Below are 24,991 nucleotides of genomic sequence, written 5' to 3'. Positions count from 1 at the left end.
AAAATTATTTTCGTTGCTACTTCATAACTGTAATTTTGCTAGTGTTATGAATCATCATGTAAATATCTGTGTTTTCCGATGGTCTTAGGCGACCCTGCTAGTGGTTCTGTAGAGAACCGCTGCTGTAGAGCCTAAGGCAGTGATGGGCAACCTTTTGAGCTTGGTGTGTCAAACTTCGCCAAAAAACTGAGCATAACTCGGGTAGTGTGTCACTTTGAGGAAAAAACATTATTTCGCGATATTTATAGTTTAAATAACATAAATGTATAATTGTTATATATAATTGTATTTAATAAACCAAAAACTAAATATTTAGTGCTGACACGCGTGTCAGAGGTTCACCATCACTGGCTAAGGGTTTAGAACCACTGGGCTAGAGGGACTAGGGAGGCCAGCACTTGTCCTGCAGGTGGGGCCAGACTGACTCTGGTTTGCAATACACTTACAGTCTCAGGAGTGCCTTATAGAAGGGCCTTGTGAAGAAGGCGTCAAGCAGGTACTGATGAATCAGAGCCAGGCCTAGGATACGACCACTAAACCTGAACCTGGAACACAAACAAGGTGGAGATTTAAGGGCAGGTAGAAATGTACATCGTTAAACATGTTAATTTGTGCCTTTATTTGATGTGTTTCTTTATAGCACTCACTTAAGCTACTTAAGGAATCAATTGATGACACAGGGGAGGCACGTTCTCCTCCTTATTCTTTACCATAAACAACACCTATGTGCTTGGTATGTACTAAAGGAACTCTTCTCTCCCCCAATTACCAGAATTACCAGAGTAATTTTGCCAGGATCTTCTTTTCAGACCTGAGAGTATAAGAAGCCAAGAGAAGAAAAGCACTGGCGAAGGGGAATTATGGATAAACAGCCCACATTGACCCTGAGGAAGACCTAAACCCAAGGCCATGGACAGTTTTTTAGACTATGCATCCTTACCTGTTAAAGCATCCCGGAGAAACCACCTGAAGGTTATGTGTGTCTAATACAGACGGCAGCTGAGCTCAAAGTCAGTGGGAAGAATTACACAGAATCCCACTGTGGTGGGCAATAAGTGGAGCCTCCAGCCGTGAATGCATTTTACCATACAGTGGGTTCCCTTTTAATTTTGTGGGTGGTTTCCTTTGTTGTGCAGAAACCTTTTAGTTTGGTATAGTCCCACTTGTTTATTTTTCCCTTTGTTTCTCTTGCCCTAGGAGGTATGTAAGTGAAAATCCTGCTACATGAGATGTCTGAGATTTTACTGCCTATTTTTATTGTTTCACAACTTACATTTAAGTCTTTCATCCATTTTGAGTTTATTCCTGTGCATGGTGCAAGTTGGTATAGAAGCATTTCCCCCCCATGCACCTGTGTAATTTTGCAAACACCACTTATTGAAGTGACTGTCTTTACTCCATTGTATGCTTTGCCTCCTTTATCAAATATTAATTTACCATAATGGCATGGGTCAGTTTCTGGGTTCTCTGTGCATTGATCTATACGCCTGCTCTTGTGCCAGTATCAGGCTGTTTTGATTACAATGGCTTTGTAGTATAATTTGAGATCCAAAACCGTAATCCATTCAACTTAGCTCCATTTTCTCAAGATTGCTATGGCTATTTGGTATTATTTTTTGTTTTCATATACATTTTTGGAATATGTTGTATATCTGTGAAATATGAACATCAGTGTATAAAAATGTCATTGATATCTGGATGTTAATTTTGTATCTTGCTATTTTGCCAAATTCATTTATTAAATCTAATAGTTTTTTTGGTGTAGTCTTTAGGGCGCTCTATATACACTATCATGTCATCTGCAAATAATGGTGGTTTTACTTCTTCTTTTCCAATTTGGATATCATTTATTTTTTCTTACTGTCTGATTGTTCTGGCTAGGACTTTAGTGCTATGATGAATAAGAGTGCTGTAAGTGGACTCTCTGTCACTTTGCTGATCTTAAGGGAAATGCTTTTAATTTTTGCCCATTGAATATGATGTTGGTTGTGGGTTTGTCATATATGGCCTTTATTACATTGAGGTATGTTTTCTCTAGTCCCACTTTGCTGAGAGTGTTATAAACTAGAGGCCCGATGCACGAAATTCATGCAAGGGGCTTGGCCCTTGTAGCTGTGGTGGCTGCCTTAGCCCTTGCAGCCCTGGCTTCTTCCGGAAGGTCGTCCGGAAGGTCATTCGGCTGTCCGGTCTAATTAGCATATTACACTTTTATTATTATAGATGGGTGTTGGATTTTATCAAATGCTTTTTCTGCATCTATTTACATGATCATGTAATTTTTATCTCTTTTTGTTTATATGGTGTATCATGTTCTTTCATTTGCAGATATTATACCAACCTTGCATCTCCGAATAAATCACACTTGGTCATGGTGTATGATCTTTTTAATTTATTGCTGGATCCATTTTGCTAATATTTTGCTGAGGATACTAGCATTTATGTTCATCAGAGATATTGGCCTATGATTTTCTTGCTTTGTGGTGTCTTTTTTGGTTTTGGTATTAGGATAAAATAAGCTTTGGGATCTTTTTTCCTCTTGACATGTTTGAAGTAGTGTGAGATGGATAGGTGTTAAATTTTCTTTGAATGTTTTGTAACATTTACCTGTGAAATCACCCAGTCCAGGACATTGTTTGTTGGGAGCTTTTTTCCTTATTGAATTTATTGGGGTGACTTATGATTTTGTATTATAATTATTGGTTCATTTGTGTGTTCTTCCTACTACACCTCTTTCAGGGAAGAGATTTTATTTCATCTTTGTATCCTACCAGCATATAGTATGTGCTTAATTTATAATTGCTAAATTAGTAAATGTATCCCCACAACATCTAGCATAGTGCTATATGGTATGATATTTGATGAAAATATTTCCTTTTTGGCTGCAGATTCCAATTCATGGCCTTGATGATGCCATCTTAAATTTCATGCTCACAAATTAAGAGACAACTAAGGGATTATAGTAAGTATAATCCTTGTACTTATGTATTCTTATATTGTTTATAGCACTCTCTAACCCTGTCTAAATGTGACTTAAGTAAGAGCTGACATTCACATCTCAGGGTCATAATTTCCCTGGTAATATCTTGCCTGCTCTGTCTGCCTGTCTTTGTGTTTCTGTCTCATAGGTTTCTTCATCGCTTTATTGAGAGTGACAGAAAAAGAAATGATAGAAGAAGGACTTTTGTTTTATCACTTGTGTCAAATGCTTGATGTAGACTCATTCCTGCTTCAGCTCAAGAACTACAGAGCTGAGACTATTTGAAGAGAGATGGCATGGCAATAGCTATACACCTTGTCAGAGGTGGGTTATTTGATGTTACAAAACCAAAATACAGGAATTTGGCCTGTAAGTCCAGTAGGCCCAGGTCCGTCCAATAGGCCCAGAAACCCCCATCACCAGCAGCCATTGCAACATATCATAAGTAAACAATGTCACAACAATCACACTAGCAATTTCCAGGACTCATTTCCTTATGAAGTCCTGGAACTCCTGCAGTGAGAGCAGGGGTAATTTTCAAATCAGGTGTTGTGGAGACACAGCAAGAAAGTGCATGCATACTTCATTTCCCATGCAGATTTCTGGAGGCTTCTAATACTTGAAGTATCTCCCCTCCAGAACTGTACAGAATTGATAATACTTATCTTCTTACACATAGCAGTAAGTGGTAACAGATGCATCAATAGGAGAAAACCAAAGAGATAACTGGATTTTTGAGTCAGAAGGACACTTAGAGATCATTTTATTGATCTCTAACAGCCTTATTTTACAATAAGATACAGAAGCCGATGTCCACAGTGCTAAAGCTATTGGTCCATAAGTGTACAAGTGTCAAAGAATTTCAAACCCATATACATCTCCAAGGAACCTCCACTAGGAACTCCTAATTTTAGTAGAATTATCAACATTTAGGACCTATGTGTACTAACTTAGTGTCACCTCAGAAGGCAATTACTGTTTCTTACATAAATTTGAAGTGGTCAATAAATTTGCAGTGTCTTTAGTATTTATTTTGTATTCTGGATTAAGACTAACAGAAAGTCTTCTTTCTAGTGCTTTGCTATTCATTCTCATCACCCCTCATTCTATCTGGCCCACTGCTCTAAAAACTGTTGCCCTCTGACTAAGAAAGACTAAAACTTTCAAACATAAGAAAGCAAAAATTATAGATCTTACCATTCTAGATGGTTTTCCACAAATGCAGACATGGGACTGATTTGCACCGTGTAAGTATCATTTGCAGAATACTCAAAGAGTCCATAGTAAGGGTTGAAGAGCTCCTGAGACAAAAGGAAGAAGAACTCTCGCGAAGGACCACTGTAATCCAGGCTGTGAAGGAAGCAGAGGCCCGGGAATCTATTATGAACAGGAAGCAGGGGACTTACCTCTCTCTGGGTGCTAGTGTGCTCTTTCAGGGTCAGTACTGGGGAATGTCAAGATCAGCCTTAGCTCTTTTGAGTGGAAGCCAATGGAAGTATTAATTTGCCATAGAAAAATGAGGATGTGGTCATTGGTTTGGGGAAGTTCTCACTCAGTGAACTCTTACGGCAATGTTCCTTAACCTTTCCTCTTTTTTGTCTTTTAAATTATATAACAACTGTTGAATAAAACACACAGCTGGCCCATTAAAAGCAAAGACGTTGTTGGGGGAGGCACAACAGAATTTCCTGTGACAGTGTGTGTATGTGCACATATGTGCATATGTGTGAATTAAGAAGTTTCCAAGTTCATTCTGATATGCCCTCTTAGGTGGGTTTGCCCTCTATGGTTGAGATGATTTTCCATGAAGCCACTCAAATCATACAACAAATTTGGTATATAGTTGTATATGTGCACTTTAGGAGGAAGAGTTTTTTGATCAGATACTCAAAAGTGTATATCACTTGAAAAAGTGAAGATCCAGTAGTTTAGGGCTGTATTTTTGTTTTAGACTTTGATCATGTACCTCAGACTCTAGTACCTGCCAATAATGTTAGGCTTTTAAAGGACACGAAATCTCAAGCTTGGCAATACCTGGAGAAAGACCTCCTAGAAGGCCACAATTAGAATCACTTTGGGGCAAAGGATTAGAGCCAACCTTCTTCTTTTTGAGAAAAATCACCCAAGATCCAGGGGCTTGGTCCACCACATTGAGGTGTCTGCATAAAACTACTGGTGACTCACCCCTCTTCTCCAACAAAGGTGACGTAGAGTTTGTTTCGCTGGAGCTCTTTCCGGGAATAGGCCATCACCTGATTGAAGGTTCCTTCCAACAAGTGGTCTCGGCGAATGATGAGCCTAGGAAGGAGTAAAAGCCACGTGCGTGATGAGTAGTGGCTTGAAGCTCTGTGGTTGGACAGTATTCTAGGTGAGTCATGAGTGCCCAGGTCTCATTCCCTAGACGCTCCATGAATGTGCAGATTCCATCAGAGATGGACTTTTAAAAAACACTCTTTTTAAACCATTGACTGCACAAGGACAACGTGTATGCTTTTATAATTAGACTAGAGGCCGGGTGCACAATGTTAGTGCACGGAGGGGAGGGTCCCTCAGCCCAGCCTGCACCCTCTTGCAATCCGGGACCACTGGCTCCTAGCTGCTCGCCTACCTGATCGCCCCTAACCACTCTGCCTGCCTGCCTGATCACCCCTAACCACTGGTCTGCCTGCCCGATCTCCCCTAACTGCTTGTCTGCCTGCCTAATCGCCCCTAACTGCCTCTGCCTCTGCTGCTGCAGCTTCATCCGGAATGACATCCGGAAGGTTGTTCGGCTGTCCGGTCTAATTAGCATATTATGCTTTTATTATTATAGATACATTCCATCCTATTGGACTACTTTTGGTGTTTTTTTTTTTTTATCAATTAAAAAAAATCTTTTCAATTGGATTCCTGAGTTTGGGTTTGGCTTTTCAAAACAAAACAAAAACACAAAACCCAGAAGGAGAAAAACCCACAACTTTTTACTTAACCTCCTATTATAGAGTTACAAAGAGCCCATGAATTTGACTAATGAGTTAAATGATGTGTCCCAAGAAAAAGTAAAGGAATATACGATTTTTTAATTTAGATCAAGATTCATTGCTTTCTGAAAAGGTTTACCATTGACTTTACATATGCCTTTGTCTGAAATCTACTGTTCTTTCTTTCTTTCTGGCCCTTCTCTTTTCCCTTCCCTTTCTGCCTCCTTTTAATTTCTTAACTTCCATTCTTCTTCTTTTTTTTTTTCCTTTTTAATATTTTTTTAAATTGATTTCAGAGAGGAAGGGAGAGGGAGAGACAGGAACATCAATGATGAAAGAGAATCATTGATTGGCTGCCTCCTGCATGCCCCACACCGGGGACCGAGCCTGCAACCCGGGCATGTGCCCTTGACCGGAATCGAACCTGGGACCCTTCAGTCCGCAGGCCAACACTCTATCCACTGAGCCAAACCGGTTAGGGCTCTTCTTTCTTCTTAACTTCATAACTTTTTTCTTTCTCTTTACTATGAAAATAACTTTTACTACACCATAGTATCCAATTTCCAAAATAATATTACAAAGGTATAAAGGGGAAAAAGATAAAAAAAAAAAAAGCTACCATCTGAATTCAGTGTCAAGTACTAGAGCACTTACTTAATTTTCCCTGGACCCTGACCAAATCCTTTGGCTTCCAGTTTTCGGTAGAAATTACGGAGCTTGGCCTCAAAGTCTCTCCGGTAGGGTGAAGGGGCTCTTGCACTGGCTCTCTGTAAACCTGCAGAGAGAAGTACATGCGCTGAAGATCAACACTGTTTATCAAAGAACAAACACATAGAGCAGCGGTAGAGGATGGGCCGACCAGAGGCATATTCATGTGTCTTCATATTTTTTTCTCCAAGAAGTTTCCCTTAATTTCCATTACTCCTTCAATTACTTTTACAATAAGTAGAAATAGTATAATACAGAAAAAATTCTGCTGACAAGAAATATTTGTCTTCCACTACATTTCAAGTTATATTTCTCTTACAAATTCTTTGGTGAGCATATTTCTTGGCTTAATTGCACTTAAATAATCTAAAACAACTTAAACAAAACTAGATTAAACTTTTTTTATAAGTCACTATATTATAAGAAGTGATTGTAACTCTAATGAGGCAGCTGTAATATATGCATATGTTGTATTTCTCTAAGTATATTGATATTGATGCTAAAATTGAAGGCTCTATTACCCTTTGAAGATAGCATGAAGGTACCTGAGATTAATATGCTAAGTGAAATAAGCCAGTCAGAGAAAGACAAATATCTTTTACTATTGCTGGTACCACCACTATCCCCATGGTCACTTCTATGCATTTTGCAAAGTACTTTGGCATAAATATCTATGATTCTGAATCTCTGTAGCATCCAGGTTAATTTCATAAAAGTCTAGAAAATGGGAATTGTAAAACTTAATATCACTATATTTGGATTACATAATCCAGGACCCTATTGTCAAAGCCAAGAGGATAAATAATTAAGTCCTCTGACAAAATGAACTGGGTGAGTGCTTGGACTCATGGCGTCAGTAATATCTCTATCGGGAAAGTTGAGTCTTTTTATAAAAGTTATCCAAATATATCTCATTTAGCAAATCACTCGTTACTGTCTCTTTTCCCCCCATTTCCAATATGATATCTCTCACATATAGTGATGTTAAAATCATACTTTATTGCCAAAGTTTGGACCAAAGTGTAGACAGGTTACAAGGCTGGGACAACCTCTACAACAAAATGGCAGATAATCATCTAGACCAGTGGTCGGCAAACTGCGGCTCTTTGGCCCCTTGAGTGTGGCTCTTCCACAAAATACCATGGCCTGGGCGAGTCTATTTTGAAGAAGTGGCGTTAGAAGAAGCTTAAGTTTAAAGGCTCTCAAAAGAAATTTCAGTCGTTGTACTGTTGATATTTGGCTCTGTTGACTAATGAGTTTGCCGACCACTGATCTAGACCAACAGCTTCTCCAAATGGAAGGCTCTGCTCCCCAAAAGTAAGTCACCCTGTGCACATTGGAGACAATCACTCTGGCTCTGACAAAGCTCCTGCTCCGCCTTTCCCCAGGTCATGGCACCTCAATGACATTGTAAGTCACAGGGAGCACGCATTAGGCATTTCTTCAACAATGTCATTGGTACACTTGTTTGGAGGAAGTAACAACAGAGGTACTGACTTAAAAAACTGAGTTTAACAATAAATAAAAACACCTCTAAGAGACAGTTTCAAGTGACATGACTTGGAGGAGTCAAACTAAAAAACACTCTAGTTTTAGCGACCTATAGCAGTTTTGAGCGATACTGACACACCCTTTTTGAGAGACAGAGCATTTTGCTAAATTCTGTTTCGCTACTGAATTTCTTCATCCGCTTCAGAAGCCAAACCTGGACTCTGACTCTTGAGGTTGTGAGATAAAAAGTTACCAGATTTTTCAAACTAACTTCCTTTACCTTTAAAGCTATATAAAAATTGGGTTACCCCAAGACCTGCAACAATGTGAGAATGCTAACTAACAAATGGTGGGAAAGTCTCCAATATCTGGTCATGTTTGGGGGTATGGTTTTTACTTAAGTTAATTGTTTTGATGAACATAGAAAATAGTACCTTCCTTTTTCCATAAACAGTTTAATATATATTTCCTCATTGGGAATGAAAAATATTGACAAAGATTTTTTGTATCATGAGTAAATTCATTCTAATACATAAAGAAAACTTCAGGGGAACCATTTCATATTATGTAAGAAAACTCTTTGGCATCTTTCTGGGGACGTATGGTGGTTTTTACTAACCATATATCCTAGTAACGTCTTTACAACATGAGAAAAGTTGCCAATATTGATATCTATTAACATTCTGAGTCATAAGGATGAAAGTTCCATAAAGGGCTCTTCCCTTTTAAATTAAAAAAAATATATTTTAATTGATTTCAGAGAGGAAAGGAGAGGAAGAGAGAGATAGAAACATCAATGGTGAGAGAAAATCATTGATCGGCTATCTCTTGCACCACACTGGGGATTGAGCCTGCAACCCAGGTATATGTCCTGACCAGGAGTCGAACCGTGACCTCCTGGTTCATAGGTTGCTGCTCAGCCACTGAGCCATGCTAGCTGGGCCTCTTTTAAGTTCTTACAGAATGCATTTGGAATGTAATAGAAATTTAGAGCAGGGGTCTGGCAGACAGATGGTAAATAGTTTAGGGTTTTGGGGCCATATGGTCTCTGTCACTACTGCTCACACCTGCTGTTGTAGTATGACAGTTGCCATTCTTAAACAAGTATGATTGGGTTCCACTAAAATTTTATTTATAGGCATTGAAATTTGAATTTCACATAATTTATACATGTCATGAAATACTGGTTTTGCAAAAAAAAAAAAATTCAAACCATTTGAAATGTAAAATGCATTCAAGTCTTGGGGCATTACAGAAACAGGTGGCAGAGAGACAGGCAAGCATACAACTGTCCTTCTTTCACCAACATCTGGTAGAAACACAGGTGGCCACTTACAGGAGGTACACTGCCAGCTTCCCAAGTTACCTGGGGAGTTCTGAGGTGAGGAGCAGGGTGAACAGCGGGGAGAGAAGCTGTACCCAGGGTGGAAGGCAGCTTGCAGGGGGATGTAGGACATAATCTCTTCTTCAAAGAGACTGCAAAGTAAAAAAAAAAAAGTTTATTCTCTGTTCATGAGAGAGTACTCATGAATTAGCATAATAGCAGTTACAGTCCTCACAAAGCAACAAAAACACTCACTTCCCATACTACATAGTATTTAAAAGACAGGCACATCCCAGCAAATTCTCAGTGTTATTTTTTCTGCGTGATTTTAAACCCTAATTAATACTACATCAAAGTCTCTATCAAGTACCATATTCAGCTCTCGCTACCGGAACTGTAAATGTAAAGAAGGCAAAGGATGGCATGTACCAGATGGGGGCCCTTTTCAGTCACCGTCACTAGAAACCCCTAGCGCAAATGGCGTGTTTCAGCCGGGCTGTCGTGAAGAACTGCCCAGGGCAGCTTTTCCAGGTGCTTTTCCAGAATTGCTCCAGGCTTCGCCTCTTACCTCAGCAAAATAACTAGATCTGCATCACAGGACAACTTTTCAAGTCCATTATTACCCTCAGTCCGAATGTAATGGATTTTCTCCCTAAAATAATGTGGAAAAGAAAAGAGTTACACACCAACTCAGAAGCCAAGGAATGAATCCTTTTCTGATCCCCTTTTCTCTCCCTTCCAATGTGGCTGAACAGTGATGTCCTAATTAGTGTCAAGTATACTAGTATTCTTGGTATTTAAAGTTCGTTGGTTATTATCACTAACAATTGTTAGTTCGTATGTGAGGTAGAATTGAGACTACAAGGGAATGCTCTTCATATCCATGCATCTCCAGCTTTTGAAATTCTGGACAGTAAACTGAAAGACAGAGGCGTTTAACTATCTTAGTGAGAAAGTGGGATTTAGCTTCAGGAGATATTTTCTCTTTTTATCACTTTGTGTAACTATTCCTTCCAAATGAAGTGATTCAGATTTCCAGAGACACTTATTCAAATATGACCCTAATGAACAACAGAACATATATGATACTCTTAGGAAAATTGGAACATACATGATACTTTTAGGAGAATTGGAACATATATGATACTTTTTGTTTGCTTCTTTTGAATATGGTCATTTCATATATGCTTTACTATTAAATAATTTTATTTCAAAAAATGTATATGGTGCTTTACATAAATACTTTTAAATTAAAAGTATTTTGCTCCCTTTCAGTGTTTCCTTCCAAATCAATGGAAATCATTTTAGCATCATTATGAACCATATGTAACCTGACAATATGACTATTGCTGATTGCTACACTTCTGAGAACATTAGAACCCTCTGGCCCCTTCATTTTGAGTACTCAAATTATAATTTAAATGCATGGATAAAAAACGTCCAAGCCTTCTGCTCTGTCTCTCCACAGAGGTGTTGTCCCATCTTGAAAAATAGCCGAGGAGAACTAGAGTTATGCGGGTGATGGACAAGCCCCTACCTGAGTGTGTGGTTTCTTGCCAAGCTTGGCTGACGCTCTTGCAGCATTTCAAAAATGTTTGGCTGGCGAAGAAATGCCACAATCTTGTCATTATATGCTGAAACAGACAAAAGGGCAGAGTTGTGCTTCAGTCTGCAGACCACAGATGATTTCTCAAATGATTGGAAGATGGCTGCTTGATACGAGAATTAATTTAGAAGTTTGAGGGGCAAGTAACAACGTATCAAAAAATGTAAGCTCTTGAGGGTGTTTCCAATGATATAACAGCATTATTATTTTTAACCAATCACACCAAAAGTGAACTCAATCTAAGCTAATCATTCTAATATTCCAGAAACTTAACCATGTGTTAACTCATTACTGTGTGAACAGATAAAATATAAAGTAGTTCTCCCATGAGTGAAGTCTTACTCTCTTCTTAATAAATTCTCTTGGTCATTTTGCCATAGTTATTTTAGCACAAGATTCTTTATGAGTTCAAGTAAATCTTTTTCCGAGCACTTGACACTTATGACCTGTGGCCATGAATTGATTTCTGGGAGTGATAATGGAACTATCCAAATCCATTTAGACTCTCTCACCTCCCCGCCAACGCCCCCCATACAAGCGGCATGTGGTTTGAAAAGAGGCAGTTGAGTTTAGAAATCAAGACTGTGTTGACTTATCCCCATACACACAAGGGAAGAGAGGTTTAAATTAAAAACTGCATCTAACAGCAACAGATTCATGACCTCATTAAATTATGCTCCCCTGGACTTAGCTAACAAATCACTGAATAGAGAAAAGAAGAAGGGAAATGTGGCTCTGGAAGATATCAGGGAAGAAGGAGGTGAGGGATGAGAGAGGACAAAGCGAGGAGGAAGGGGAAAGGGAAAAGAGGCAAAGGGGAGGGGAAAATGGGCACAAACATTAAGCGGGGAGACTATGCCATAAAAGAGAAGGAAAAATAACTCAACAGAATCCTCAATATTAAAGAATTCACAATAAGAAAAGCGAGGTTAATTATTGAATATCCAGGGGTTCTAAAAGCATGATACATACCCAGTGGCAATGACTCATGTTGATGCTGGCTTCGAATAGCAGCTACTAGGCTGTGTCCTGGCCGGGCCATAAAAGAGGTTCCTCTGTTTCTACAGACATCTGAGGCCTAATTCCAAAATAAAATTATTAGTTTTTGCTCATTGAGTATGATGTTGGCTGTGGGTTTGTCATATATAGCCTTTATTACATTGAGATATATTTTATTGACAGTGAAATGTCTGCAATACTAAGTTTCTTTTTATTATATGAAGTTACCTTACAATAATACTGAAATTGCCTTAAAATATTAAAGAGCTTGGACATTTTAAATAAATTAAAATGACATACACTGAGTGGCCAGATTATTATGATCTCTGAATGCATAATAATCTGGCCACTCAGTGTATATCCTATATAATAAAAGGCTAATATGCAAATTGTCCCCTCGACCAGGAGTTCGATCAGCAGGCAGGCCAGCCAACTGCCTATGTCCCCTCCCCCTGGCCAGGCTGGCCGGACCCCACCCATGTACAAATTCATGCACTGGGCCTCTAATCCTCCCCCTGGCCAGGCTGGCCGGACCCCACCCATGTACAAATTCATGCACTGGGCCTCGGCCAGCCTGGCCAGGGGGAGGAGAAATAGGCGGTTGGCCGGCCTGCCTCCTGATCGAACTCCTGGTCGAGGGGACAATTTGCATATTAGCCTTTTATTATATAGGATATACACTGAGTGGCCAGATTATTATGCATTCAGAGATCATAATAATCTGGCCACTCAGTGTATTTCGAGTTGATGCAGAATTTTGAATTTGTACACTATCATCTCATGCTTAGTACTTTCTGAAGTACTGTAAAATTGCTACCAGACAGGGGGGCTATATGTTGAGCTGGGAAGTTGGGGCACTGCTTTCTATAATCTGTGAACTTGTTTCCTGCTGAGTGTCTGGTATCTGGAGGGTCTTGACACCCACATAACACTTGCAGATGTGTAATACTTCCTCTCTAAATGGTCACACACACCTTTTATGTATATGTTTTCAGTAGTATCCTGAAACAATGATACCTAAGATGACCCCGTGAAAGAAAAATTCATTTGATCACAGTGGCATTGAAACATGAGTACCCTTCATTGGAAATAGCTGCATCTCTCAGAGTACACAGATGACTCCTCTGAAATGTAACCATCTTTTTTTGCACACGAGGCTTTCATTAAAACAAGTGATGACACACCAACAACAGCTCTTCGTTTAAGACTTATGTTTGCTGTCTGGAAGCTTTTGGGTAGTTATTTTTCCAGTTTCTTCTGAGGTGTATGTACACTGTGGTTCTCCCCGGAATGATTCTTGAAGGGGGGCCAAATAGATATTTCCTTTTTTCTGACAGTTTTTTCATTATTTTGCCTCACTCTAAAATTCAACTTTAAAAGCTGTTGGATGGGAAATTGTTCTCAGTGCCCTCATCTCTTGATGTTATAAAAAGATGTTAGGACATAAAAATGGATTTTCTCATAATATTCTCAGAAACTGTTTGAAAGTAGAAAAGGACTATATTTTGAGTTTTGGTTTGAGAAAAGAGGGCAGGGAAGATTATGGGATATAGAGACAGTGTTTCAGAAAGGCAGTGCATGTGAGCTGAGGAAAGGGGTCAGCCTTTCGTGGCTCAGCAGCAGGTAAGCACAGGTAATAAAAGAGATACAAACCGGAACAGCACGTGCTGGAGTGAGAACAGGGCACTCCTTGTGCCTGGTTCATTTCTCCTAGATCTCGGCCACTTACAAACAGTTCTGGCTCCACAAACAGAGGCAGAGTCTGTGGACCCGTGAACTGAGGGTGGGGAAAGGTGTTACCTCTCCAGCACTGTAACTGCGGAGCCTCTGGAGGTGCTGGCGATGCATCAGATGATTAGGAAGACGGCCGTTCTGAAGAGGGATTCGGGGGTCAATGAAAGTGGTCGCTCGACTGTTGTGGTCCACGAAAAAAGACTGCAGACAGACCAGTGAAAAGAGCGCGCCGTGAGAATGAGCCAGAGTGAAGCGAACCATGTAAGGGGCTGCTACGGGGCCAAGGCATCGTGCTTATTTCTGTCTCTCTTTTTTATCCACTCAAAATTAGATGGAAAACTGGGCACTGCGCATCTGTTTGCTCAGTAGTTGAATGAAGCAATAGCAGTCATTAGCACTTTACACTGTGAAGTTTACAGTAGTAATGACAACACTTTATTTCATGTGCAAAATAAGATAAATAGAGCCTTTGATGGATAAATAGTGATTAATAACTTTTATAGGACTTTACTTTTTTAAAAATGCTTTTTAATATAGAATTAGTAGAGTCCCACTGATAAAAAAAAATTGAAAGGATAAAATAGTAAAAAGAAAATAACTTAAATCCATCCCAAATAACACAATCTAAAGGCAATCATCAAAATATTTTGGTAATTTAAAAAATATATTTTTATTGATTTCAGAGAGGAAGGGAGAGGGAGAGATAGAAACATTAATGATGAGAGAGAATCATTCATTAGCTGCTTCCTGTACGTCCCCCACTGGGAACTGAGCCCACAACCCAGGCATGTGCCCTGACTGGGAATTGAACCATGAGCTTCTGGTTCATGGGTGGCTCAACCACTGAGCCACACTGGCTGAGCTATTTTGGTATTTTTTTCCAGTTTTTTCTTTTCCTATGCAAATATACACATACATACATATTTTCCCACATTAACAATAATTTTGTTGTAAATCTTTTTGCCTATTATTTTATAAGCATTTCCCTAAGTTATCAAATTTTCTTTTAACATAGAATTTTAATAAACATATAGTATTCAGATTGATGGATGCATAATGATTACTTTCAGTACTCTGAAAAATACCAATGGCGTATTTCACAGAACTAAAACAAATAACCCCCAAATTTATGTATAACAAAAAAAAGACCACAAATAGCCACAGCAATCTTGAGAAAGAAGAACAAAGTTGGAGGCTACCTGATATTAAGCTATATTTCAAGGTTATAGAAATCAAAAAGGCATGGTACTGTCATAAAAACAGACATATAGATCAATGGAACAGAATAAAGAGCCCAGAAATAGACCCATACTTATACAGTCAATTAATATATGATAAAAGAGGCAAGAATTTACAATGGAATAAAGACAGTCTCTAGGTGCATGTCTCAGCTGCTGTGCTTTCTGCCATAGTGCTGAGTAGGAGGCAGTGTGTGTACCATGGAGGACCAGGGCTGACTGCATCTGGGGCCTCTTTGCATTCCACTGGGCCCCTGCTGTTTGTTTCCTGATATGAGAGCTTCATTCTTGAAAATCCAAGGATAGGCAAATGGCTTGCAGTAGTGTGTGCTCTTGCATAATAAACACTGCCTTTCTGTTCACTGACTCATAGTGGTGTCTCTTGGCATCTTGGTTAAACAATAAATGCAATCATGGCCGCCACCGCAGACCACTGAGATAGGCAGGTGCACCCCGGCACTGATCCTTTTACTTTCTGTTCTGGCTCAAGCTTTATTTCCCACCCCACCACATCCCAGCAAGTCCTCATAGTATATAAATCACTGTCATGTTCCCAGTGGAGGCCACATCCAGTAAATGAGATCTTGGGGAGCAGATTGTGGCTGTGGTGGCTTTTCTGCTGCACAAGGAATCCCCCCACCCCCATTTAATCCCTGACTACAGAGGAGCTGGTCTTAGAGCTTCCTTGTATTCATGGACTTGCAGTCTTTCCTCACACAATCTAGAGAATTGAGGTGCTGAGGCACGCTAAGCGGTTTGTGGGCAAGGGTTTATAGCTCCCAGTTTTTATGACAGTACCATTCTGGGGACATCGACGCTGGCTCACAATCACAAAGGGAAAAAATGAAGTAATTCAGTTTCCTATTGAGAGACCAGTCTGCTGGTGAAGCTTCTGATTCCTTTGACCCTAAAAGAGGGAGGGGCTCTCTCCACCAAAGTTCACAAAAGATTACACAGGGACATTTCTTTAGTAAACGTTGGCCTGTCTTGTAAATAAATTGAGATGAATGATGATGATTAAGAAAAAAACATCCTCACTTTAGCAAACTCAGCTAGGCTTCTAAAGCATTGCTGGGAAGGACCAGTTTTGGTTAAGGTCACACAAAGGCAAAATGCAAGCCAGTTAACATGGCACAAACTCAATGTGCCCCATCACTGTTTGCCAGGCTGTCTTAAGGAGAACTGACGGCTTACTAGGGAAATCACAGCGAGTAATCTAATAATGTCACTACCATTAAGCTAATAATTTCATTCTCCGAGAGTCAGCTGTCTAAGGAGGCAAAACAGTAATCTGGTTTCAAGATCCAAACCTAAATTTAAAGAGATGTAGATAGTAGTTCTCAAATGGGGGAGACTTTGCCCCCCAGGGGGCATATAGTAAGGTCAAAACTTGGGGGGGGTGGGGGGGTGCTCCGTGGACAGAAGCCAGGGATGCTGCTAAACATCCTCCAGTGCCCAGGACAGAAACCCTGCTGTGGACAGCTCCTCCTCCCTGCCTCCATAGGCTCTCCTCTCCTCATCAACCTCCCTCCTCACGTTCACAGTGTCTTCCCTTTCACGGTAAGCGCTCCTTTGATGGAAGGGCCACACAGTCCCACTCACCTTTCCCTGCTGGTCCGTTTTGATCTCCCAGCCCCGAGGCAATTCCAGACGCGTGTCTGCAAACATGTTGATGAAATTCACCAAGTCCCGGTTATGCTGGTAGCGTTCAAAATTGCGTGCATCCCGCCGGACTTTCAGAATCATGTGCTTTAAGCAGGTGCTACTGGTGAAGACGCGGTAAGCATTCTGAGATGGGGTCAGAGCCAGTTGGGGTAGGGAGTGGAGGATTAGAAAAAACACGGATCAAGCACAGTTTGAGAACCTTAATGTATATAATGTGATTTCTAAATAGCTATTTATTGTGAGCCTCGAGGAGGCAGCCTCAGAAGCAGAAATCTTGCTAAGAAATTAAATGAGCAGCTGTAAACACACATGGGCCTGTTTTCGATCCCTACTCTACCTGCTGTTCCATAGCCTTGGACACAGTCAACCTCCCTATGCATCTCAAAGGCTCCCCTCCCTCCTCCTTCCTTCCTCTCTCAGCAACTCGGCTTTTTGGAATCTCTCTTGACCACTTTGAGTCTCTTTCCTCTCTCCCCTCCATGGATCCTCTCTGACTGCACAGGTCTGCCTGTGCTCCTTTAGCTATCTACAACAAAGAGTATTAGTTTAAGGTTCCTGGCATTTAAGGCAGAACTTCAGGGTCCATAACTCCTTTGATTCCTCTGTAGAAATGTTTGTATGTGAGGGGTAGGGGATGAGAAAAACAAAAAAAGTTGCAGGAATTTCTAATTGTGCAAATGACAATTTTATGGCTCACTGAGATGATGCGTGCGTGTGATAAAAGGAAAGCTGGAGCAAGCAGGCACAGGATAGCTCCCTCTGGCCCAAGTCCCCTGGTGCCCAGGATCTGGCATCCTTATCTCCCTTCAGCACTCATGCCTGCACCACAGGGCAGCTGAATGTCCCAGCGGCTTCTCACATATAACCTGCTAAAATCTGATCTCCTTCCATGCCACAAACTTCGTCATCTTATTAAACTACTGGACCCGCCTAATGGAGTCACCATCTCACTCAGGTGCTCAAAGCAAAAAGGACTCAGACTTTCCTGAGTCCTCATCTCCCATCCCCCCCGCAATCACAGTGGTCCAAAGCACTGTTATTGATTCCACGCAGAAATGTCTCCTGAACTGAGTCATTCCTTTCCACGAGGCCAGCCCTGACTTAGCAGGCCTTCGTCATCTCTCACTAGGATGGTTGAATCAGTCTCGGGTCTTAGTCCCCCAGTCTTTCTCCCACACTTCTACCAAAGCACTTTCACTGACACTAACACACTGACACGGACAAAAACCTGAAGAGTAAGCAGCATGTCCCAGTCCAGCTCTTTCCCTTTTTGGAAAACGCACGGAGTGAAAAGAGTGGACTGAGCTGTTTTCTCTGTTCTCGCCTGGGTTAAAATTCTACCCTCTCTCAGGTATCAAACAACTTGGCAAAGTTGCGCTTTTGGTCTTGATGGAAGCCAGGCCAGGCTCACTCTGCGTTTCTGGAGCACTCACATAATTGGCATGCAGTACAGTGAAGAATTCAGGATTGGTGATAAACTTGACCGCAGGCGACTGCAGCAGCAAGGTGATCTTTTGTGAGTTCACCGGAGAAAGTGACCCTTCCCTCCTCAGATCTGGAAAAGGTGAAGCAAAAGCACAGAGCGCATTGAAAGAAAGTCATTTCGAACACAGCACTTTCCTCTGCCTACCAGCAGCACACACACCTTTACTTGCACAGCTGGACGGGACTACTGTTTTTAATAGTAATCTGACTAGGAGTCAGTGATCTGACCAGGAGTCACATCACCTTGTGTATGTCAGTTAAGAACCATTATTTTTAGGAGTGTTTCTGAATAACTTCAGTTAGGTTCAAGTCCTTGAATATCTTGTCCCTTTTATGCCAATTACTTTTTAACATTTTCTTTACAAATTGCTAATCATAGGTATGATAGATTGTTTGCAGAAAGGACTACAATTTTTTTCCCTCCCTGCATCCACACCCATCTGCATGAGTCTTTGCAGCTTCTCCCCGTGTTGAATCGAGCTGGCCATGTGTCTGGCTTTAACGAATACAATTTAGCAGAGGCTTGGAGCCAAGGTTTCAAGAAGACTTTGTGTCCCCACTCCCACTCTGAACTCTGCTACCATCGTGAGAACAAAGATGGGATAACCTGGCACAAGAGGAGAAGCCCTGGGGGAGCAGGAACAAGCCCCCCGCCAGCCGAGGCCCTCTCAGGGCAGACAGATCATGGCTGATTGGACAGCGGACCAAGGACAGATGGGGGAGCCCAGTAGCATCGGAGGAACCACCTTGCTGAACTCTGCTCAAATTGCCTATCTGCAGGACCATTGGAAAATGCATGGCTGTGAATTTAAGCTAATAAGCTTTGGGATGGTTTGTTACATAGCAAATGCCAACATATGTGATACCAAACCCAGAAATAAACTTCTTTGCTCCTTTTTTTTTTCATGTTTCTAATTGCTCAACCACTTTACCACATCTCTCTCAGAAGGCTGAACCAAGAAATTAATACTAGAAAATCTTAACTAGTCAGTTAAGTTAGTATATCTGGTACAATGAATAAAATAAAGGCAATTAAAATTGTTGGTAGAACTGTGTATATGCATTCAAAAGACTGCATGAAAGTGTCCACTATTTTGCATTGTTGTACAGAGCTGAGACCTGGGAGGACTGGAAACACATGCTTGTTTGCTCAGACTTTTTTCTGAGCCTTGTTTTTAAAAATTTTTTTCTTTATTGATTAAGGTATTACATATGTGTCCTTATCCCCCCCATTGCCCCCCCACCTCCCCACTCATGCCCTCACCCCCCTGGTGAAGGTGTCCGTTGGTTAGGCTTATATGCATGCATACAAGTCCTTTGGTTGATCTCCTGAGACTTGTTTTTGCAAATAAAATTTCTATCACAACTCAACTTTAAAAAGTGGATTATTAGTATGCCACTGTGATCCTCTTATGTCATCACAGGTATGAAAAGTGAAAGCCAATCTCTTATGCCTTTTGAATATCCTCATTTGAGTTCCAAGAAATGACAACCAGACCCCTGATGGACACCTAACCTACAATATTTGGTAAAAAAGGCTCTTGGGTGGTGTGCATAACCACGTCTAGAAAACGTCTTTATTCCCAGGTTTCTCCCTCAAGGGGAGCTATATTTTATTCCTAAAGCAAACAACTAATTATTCCTATTTATAGTGTGGTTCTTTTGAAGTAGACCATGAATTTTGATTGCGTGTTTTAGTTACAAGTAAAAAATCCACAGACTACAAGAAATAAATTAACCTAACTAGAAATGATTAAGACACTGAAAAAATTGCCTTGATGTGCAAGTACATAGCAACCCCAGCTCTGCGTCCCCAGACTTCATCTGCCTCATGTCCCCAAGCCATAGTGCTGGCATTCTCTTTATGTGAACCCATTTCTTCCTTAGTTCCCTGTGGGAAAGTTCTGTTTGCTCTACTTTGTTGCTCCTTGCCTCTTTCTCCTCTGTCCTGACCTCCATCCATCCCATTGCTTTCTTTCCCCGAGTGCACAGCGCCATGCTACCAGGGGCTCACACACTCTGTCACACAGCCACTGGATGCCATCCCAGAAGTCTAAGGGACCCCTCCTCCCATACCTAAGCTCAACTGAGAAGATTCAGTGTCTGAGTCACTCTCACCACCTCCTCCGCCGCCTCCTGCTGGGACTTGCTCACAACTTTGGCTACTAGAATCTTCTTCCGGCCTCTCTGTGGCAATGGTTCGCTGAATATTTTGATACCTTTACATCAGAAAGGGAAAGAAAAGAGTTAACTTTTGTTTGTTGGCTTGGTTGGGGCTGGTGCTACGGATCAGATTACTGGGGAAATCTGGAAAACGTTGTCTTGGATGTCTGGAAAAAAGTGCTTAAAATTCCCACAAGAGAGCCAAAGCAACTAGTAAGACAAGTGTCTCTGGCTGGTTTGACTTCTGTTTGTTTTGTGAGATATGATAAGTTTCAAGTATGGTGATTTCTAAAAAAACCAACATAAATAATAACGAATTATAAAAAAACTAGAGGCCCGATGCATGAAATTCATGCAAGGGGCTCGGCCCTGGCCGCCATGGCAGCTGGGGCCTCTGCCTCTGCCTCTGCCTCTACCCCCACCCGACGCGGCTTGGTCCAGAAGGACGTCCGGTCTAATTAGCATATTATGCTTTTATTATTACAGATAGCCTATACATTGGCTAAGTCTAAAATAAGGGCATGGGGAGTAACTTAAAATGTTACAATTAAAATATCAAATTACCTCTACATTATTGTAATAACAAACTAGAAGAGTAGTTCTACTCACTTTTACTCGATAAGAAACTGATATGACCAGCAGGTATGTGGAAATAAAATCATGCTGGCAAAAAATAAATATTTTGGCAGACAAATGTTTTCTGCTTATTTGAAGAATCATTTTATTTTTCTTCCCAAATTGGGGAGTTAGTCAGTTGGCCAGCCAGTTAGCCACTTTGCCAGGTACCTACTAAATATTTACTAAATTTTCCAGTATGCCCAGGCTCTGTCCTGGACTTTCAGATCAAAGAGAAAACTAGAATATGATATCACACTCTAAACCACACAGTCTAAACGGAACTCTATATAAACCATGACTCTAGCAATGTGAAAAAGCTGTCCTAGATGTGTAAGAGGTATGTGAATACAGATGAGGAAACACGTATATTTTGATATCAGATTACGAACTTGTTGGGGACCTTGCAGGGAAAAACCATAGAGAAAATAACATGTCCCAAAGCGTTCACCCTTGAAGAATTCTGAAAAGCTTGGTGGTGGACCTCCAGGCAGGGCTAGGAGACCAGCTGAGGGGAGGCAGAGAGCACTTAGTTGGTTGCTACTGGCAGCAGTTTGAATGGAATTAGTTCTCCAACTTGAGCTGCAGAAAATGTGCCTGCAAGTATAATTTTGCATACAAGTTCTAGAGAGTTCATGGAAAACTGACACCCTCAGTGAATACCTAAGATGGGGGTGTGGGACTCCATGAGCCTCTTGACTAAGCACACCTATTTTCAAACTTGGGCCATCAAGAAGTTCAGAGGATTCCCCACCTTTAAATAACCCTCAGGCTTAGCTCATCTCTTGCCACCAAATTCTAAATCTGGTTTTCTAAGTACCTGCTATGCATGAGTTTCTTAAGATGTAAAATTAATCTCCAGCCTGCGCATGCAATCTGAGCAGAAAAGTGTCATGGGTTTTTCTTTAGCTGCCCTTCTCCTTTCACTCTGGTTTATAGGGGCTCTTTGCATGCTGATCACCAACCGCTTGTTGAGTTGCTCCATCTGCTGGATGGACCCTGATCTCCGCATCCCATCCGGGGTGGCTGCTGCTGTGGGACGCTGCCAGGTGGTCGTGCGGTTCACGTGGTCCACATAGAAGACCCGCCCATGGCTGTCAATGCGAGCTTCCCAGTCTAGCATGTAATAGAAAGGCAAAATGAAAAATCAAGCACAGACTGTTGATCCATGGGAAACAGATGCCACCTCCAGGTCTTTTACGGTTAGAACTCACCGTTGGTTACTAGCGGAAGCCAGCCCCATCCACAGAACCTGCCATGACGTCTGAGGCATTGGAACGGCATTGACATTCCAGAAAAGAGCCTACTGGATTCACAGTCTCTGCTGGGCCATTTTAAACAGTAACTATAGTGCCTCAAATATGACCTATGTTAAATTTTAATAATTTCTAAAGAGAATGTCTAATGTTTATTTTCTTTCTTTCTTTAAATCTTTTCATCCTGTCAATCTTGTTGGCTACTCAAATGACAGCCAGAAGATTGTAGTTAAAACCAGTTTGAACTATAGCTTAAGGTGACCAGATCGTCCCGCTTTTGGCGGGACTTTTTTAAAATGCCGTGGGACGCGGGACAAATTGTTAAAAATCGGTTTTGTCCCGCCAAAAGCGGGACGATCTGGTCACCTTGCTATAGCTATAAAATACTGTACATGCAACTTTAGATGATCTCCATCTAATATTTAGCAACTTTAGTTGATTGTCATTTTCCTTGAGAGGGATTTGATATCTAGGATTTCAAACCATCTTTTTGACAGGTTGTAAATTGACAGTGTATATTCAACCCAGTGTGGCTGCCAAATAGTTCTTGACCAAAATAAAGCAAAACTGATAACAACTATTAATAAACATCAATCTTTTAAAATACTTCTTTGTTGCTAAATAAGCATCCCAAACAGTAGAGGGAGCCCAAGGTAAATATAAGTTCCTTTGCTTCTCAAATTTAAACAATAGCCAAATCAAAGGTGGAATCATAGTTATACACTACATAAATAGATGTAGGGGCTGGGTGGGGAGGGGGTAGATGAAAAAGTCCTCAAAGCTGAAAGAGCTGGCAGTAATATATACATATCTGAACTGAACATGGAAAAGCAATATCTGCTATACCAAACTGGGCAAAGCTTTTAGAGTCCACATGTAAAAATGTGATGGAAATAGCAGCTTCATGATAAAATTATGCTGAAAAATTAGACTGAAGAAAAAGCAAAAATAATTGCAAATGGAGGAAAACCATTCAGCCTTTTAAGTGAGAAAAGCCATAGCTTCTGGGAGTAGATCAGATACTAACAATTCTATTGAAAAATTATCATTCAGATAATGACATAGTAACTCTCGATTTAAAAAAAAAAAACACACCAAAACTCAATATATTTAGTATATTTATGATTTTATAGGTGCATGGCATATTTGTTTGAGAATATTATTGCTTATGTCTGACATTTAACTGAGGAATTGCTAAAATGCCTGAAAAAATCAAAATACTAGAAAATTTAACTTGGAAAACAAAATGAAGGAAAAATGTAGTCAGATTGCATAAATAAAGTCTAGGAGGTTTTGATTAAAATTAACTTTTAGATAATCCAGCTATCAACTGTTAGTAGTAAATGTTAGTGAGCTTGTTGATAAAGTTGTGTGTATATGTAACTACTAGATAATTAATTAATCTTGAACCAAAATTTTTGAAATTTCTGTGATTCCTAAACTAGTAGCAATCAGACACTTCCTTTTTCTTGAATCTAACATGACTATTATCCAACAAAAAAATGAGTACTAACCTTAAAAGAGTATTGTGCTGTTCAACTCAATTGAACAAACTCCTATGAGCATTCACTATGAACTAGAAACCATGCCAGGTCCCGAGGGCACATCTTGAGTAACACACCCTTGCCCTCCAGGCACTCAAAGTAAAGAAAGGATTCTTTCTAGTTTCGTAAATTCTCGAAGGAAAAAAAACACACCTAGAGAATGGTGCAGCAATAATTCCTCTCTGCAAGTTTCAATATTTCCAAATCACTAATATAAAAAGATAAAAGCCAGACAGATAGGTCCTTTTGTCAATATATGGAATACATAGTGCTAATTATACACTTTTATAAATATTCAGAAAAAGAATAAAGTCGAATTAGAACTTATAAGCATGTTTTATGGGTTGCTTTAAGAATTAACTTTCATATATTTTATAAACCATATTGTATGAAGAGAAAATTTGCAAATGGAACTTCAGGCCTCAGCATGACTTGCTGGACTTGGCAATGTGATGCCTAAACAACTCCTGAAAACGATACCTTACTGATGCTGAGGCAATTAGAATAATTTATTTTCATCAATTCATCTGTAGCTGAAGTACCTATCATATACTAAATTATATATTTTCCATGCAATCTAAGAACAACGAAGAGCCTAATAAAGTATCATTTTTAGTTACTATACAGGCAAAAGTAAAATTGTCCTCCCCCCCTTTTTTTTTGCTTTAATAATTTCAATACCATGTTTGTAGTCTTGATTTTTCTCTTGAACTTCAGTCAGACATCCCATCGCCTATTTGATATCACTACCTGGATGACATCTCAAGTATAACACCATCAAAACCAAGCTTCAGAGTTTTCCCAGCCAAACCTGCTCTGTCTGCAGCCTTCCCTTCCCATCTTAGGTAAAGCAACTCCATCCTTCCAGGTAAAAATTCTTGAGGACATTCTTGACTTCTATCTTTCTCTTACACATCACCTCCAATCTGTCAGCAAATATACCCACAAAATACATGCCCAGAATCTGACCACTCCTCAGCACCTCCATGGCTCCCCACTGGCCCAAGCCACCATTATTTCTTACCTAGGTCACTGCAGTAAACTTTTGTTGGGTCTCATGCTTCCATCTTTCCTTCTCACATTTAATGCCAACACAGTAACCACAGGAAAAACCTTTAATATCTATGTCAGATAAACCTCTTCTCTGTTCAAAACCTACAATGTCCTCCTTTCATCCAGAGTAAAAGCCAAAGTCCTTAAGAGGTCTACCAGGCCCTATGTGATCT

The 24,991-nt window shown here is 40.4% G+C and overlaps 1 protein-coding gene across 1 annotated transcript in view; it reads right to left on the bottom strand.

Annotated features, from left to right (window-relative positions):
• The window catches only part of HECW1 (HECT, C2 and WW domain containing E3 ubiquitin protein ligase 1), a 150,355-nt gene that overhangs the window by 14,870 nt on the left and 110,494 nt on the right, over positions 1–24,991 (bottom strand). The window contains exons 11-23 of the mRNA XM_054726142.1: positions 21,931–22,081; positions 20,264–20,406; positions 18,136–18,257; positions 16,640–16,825; positions 13,866–14,000; positions 12,039–12,144; positions 10,998–11,094; positions 10,029–10,112; positions 9,503–9,612; positions 6,592–6,712; positions 5,162–5,275; positions 4,175–4,327; positions 447–545 (exon numbers count right to left, since the gene is read on the bottom strand). Coding sequence (XP_054582117.1) covers positions 447–545; positions 4,175–4,327; positions 5,162–5,275; positions 6,592–6,712; positions 9,503–9,612; positions 10,029–10,112; positions 10,998–11,094; positions 12,039–12,144; positions 13,866–14,000; positions 16,640–16,825; positions 18,136–18,257; positions 20,264–20,406; positions 21,931–22,081 — 1,621 coding nt within the window. The remainder of the gene's footprint in view (positions 1–446; positions 546–4,174; positions 4,328–5,161; positions 5,276–6,591; positions 6,713–9,502; positions 9,613–10,028; positions 10,113–10,997; positions 11,095–12,038; positions 12,145–13,865; positions 14,001–16,639; positions 16,826–18,135; positions 18,258–20,263; positions 20,407–21,930; positions 22,082–24,991) is intronic.

Source organism: Eptesicus fuscus, chromosome 14, assembly GCF_027574615.1.
Source record: "Eptesicus fuscus isolate TK198812 chromosome 14, DD_ASM_mEF_20220401, whole genome shotgun sequence".
NCBI classification, from domain to species: domain Eukaryota; kingdom Metazoa; phylum Chordata; class Mammalia; order Chiroptera; family Vespertilionidae; genus Eptesicus; species Eptesicus fuscus.
The sequence above is the reverse complement of the archived record's forward strand: the minus strand, read 5'-3'. Positions and strand labels throughout refer to the sequence as shown.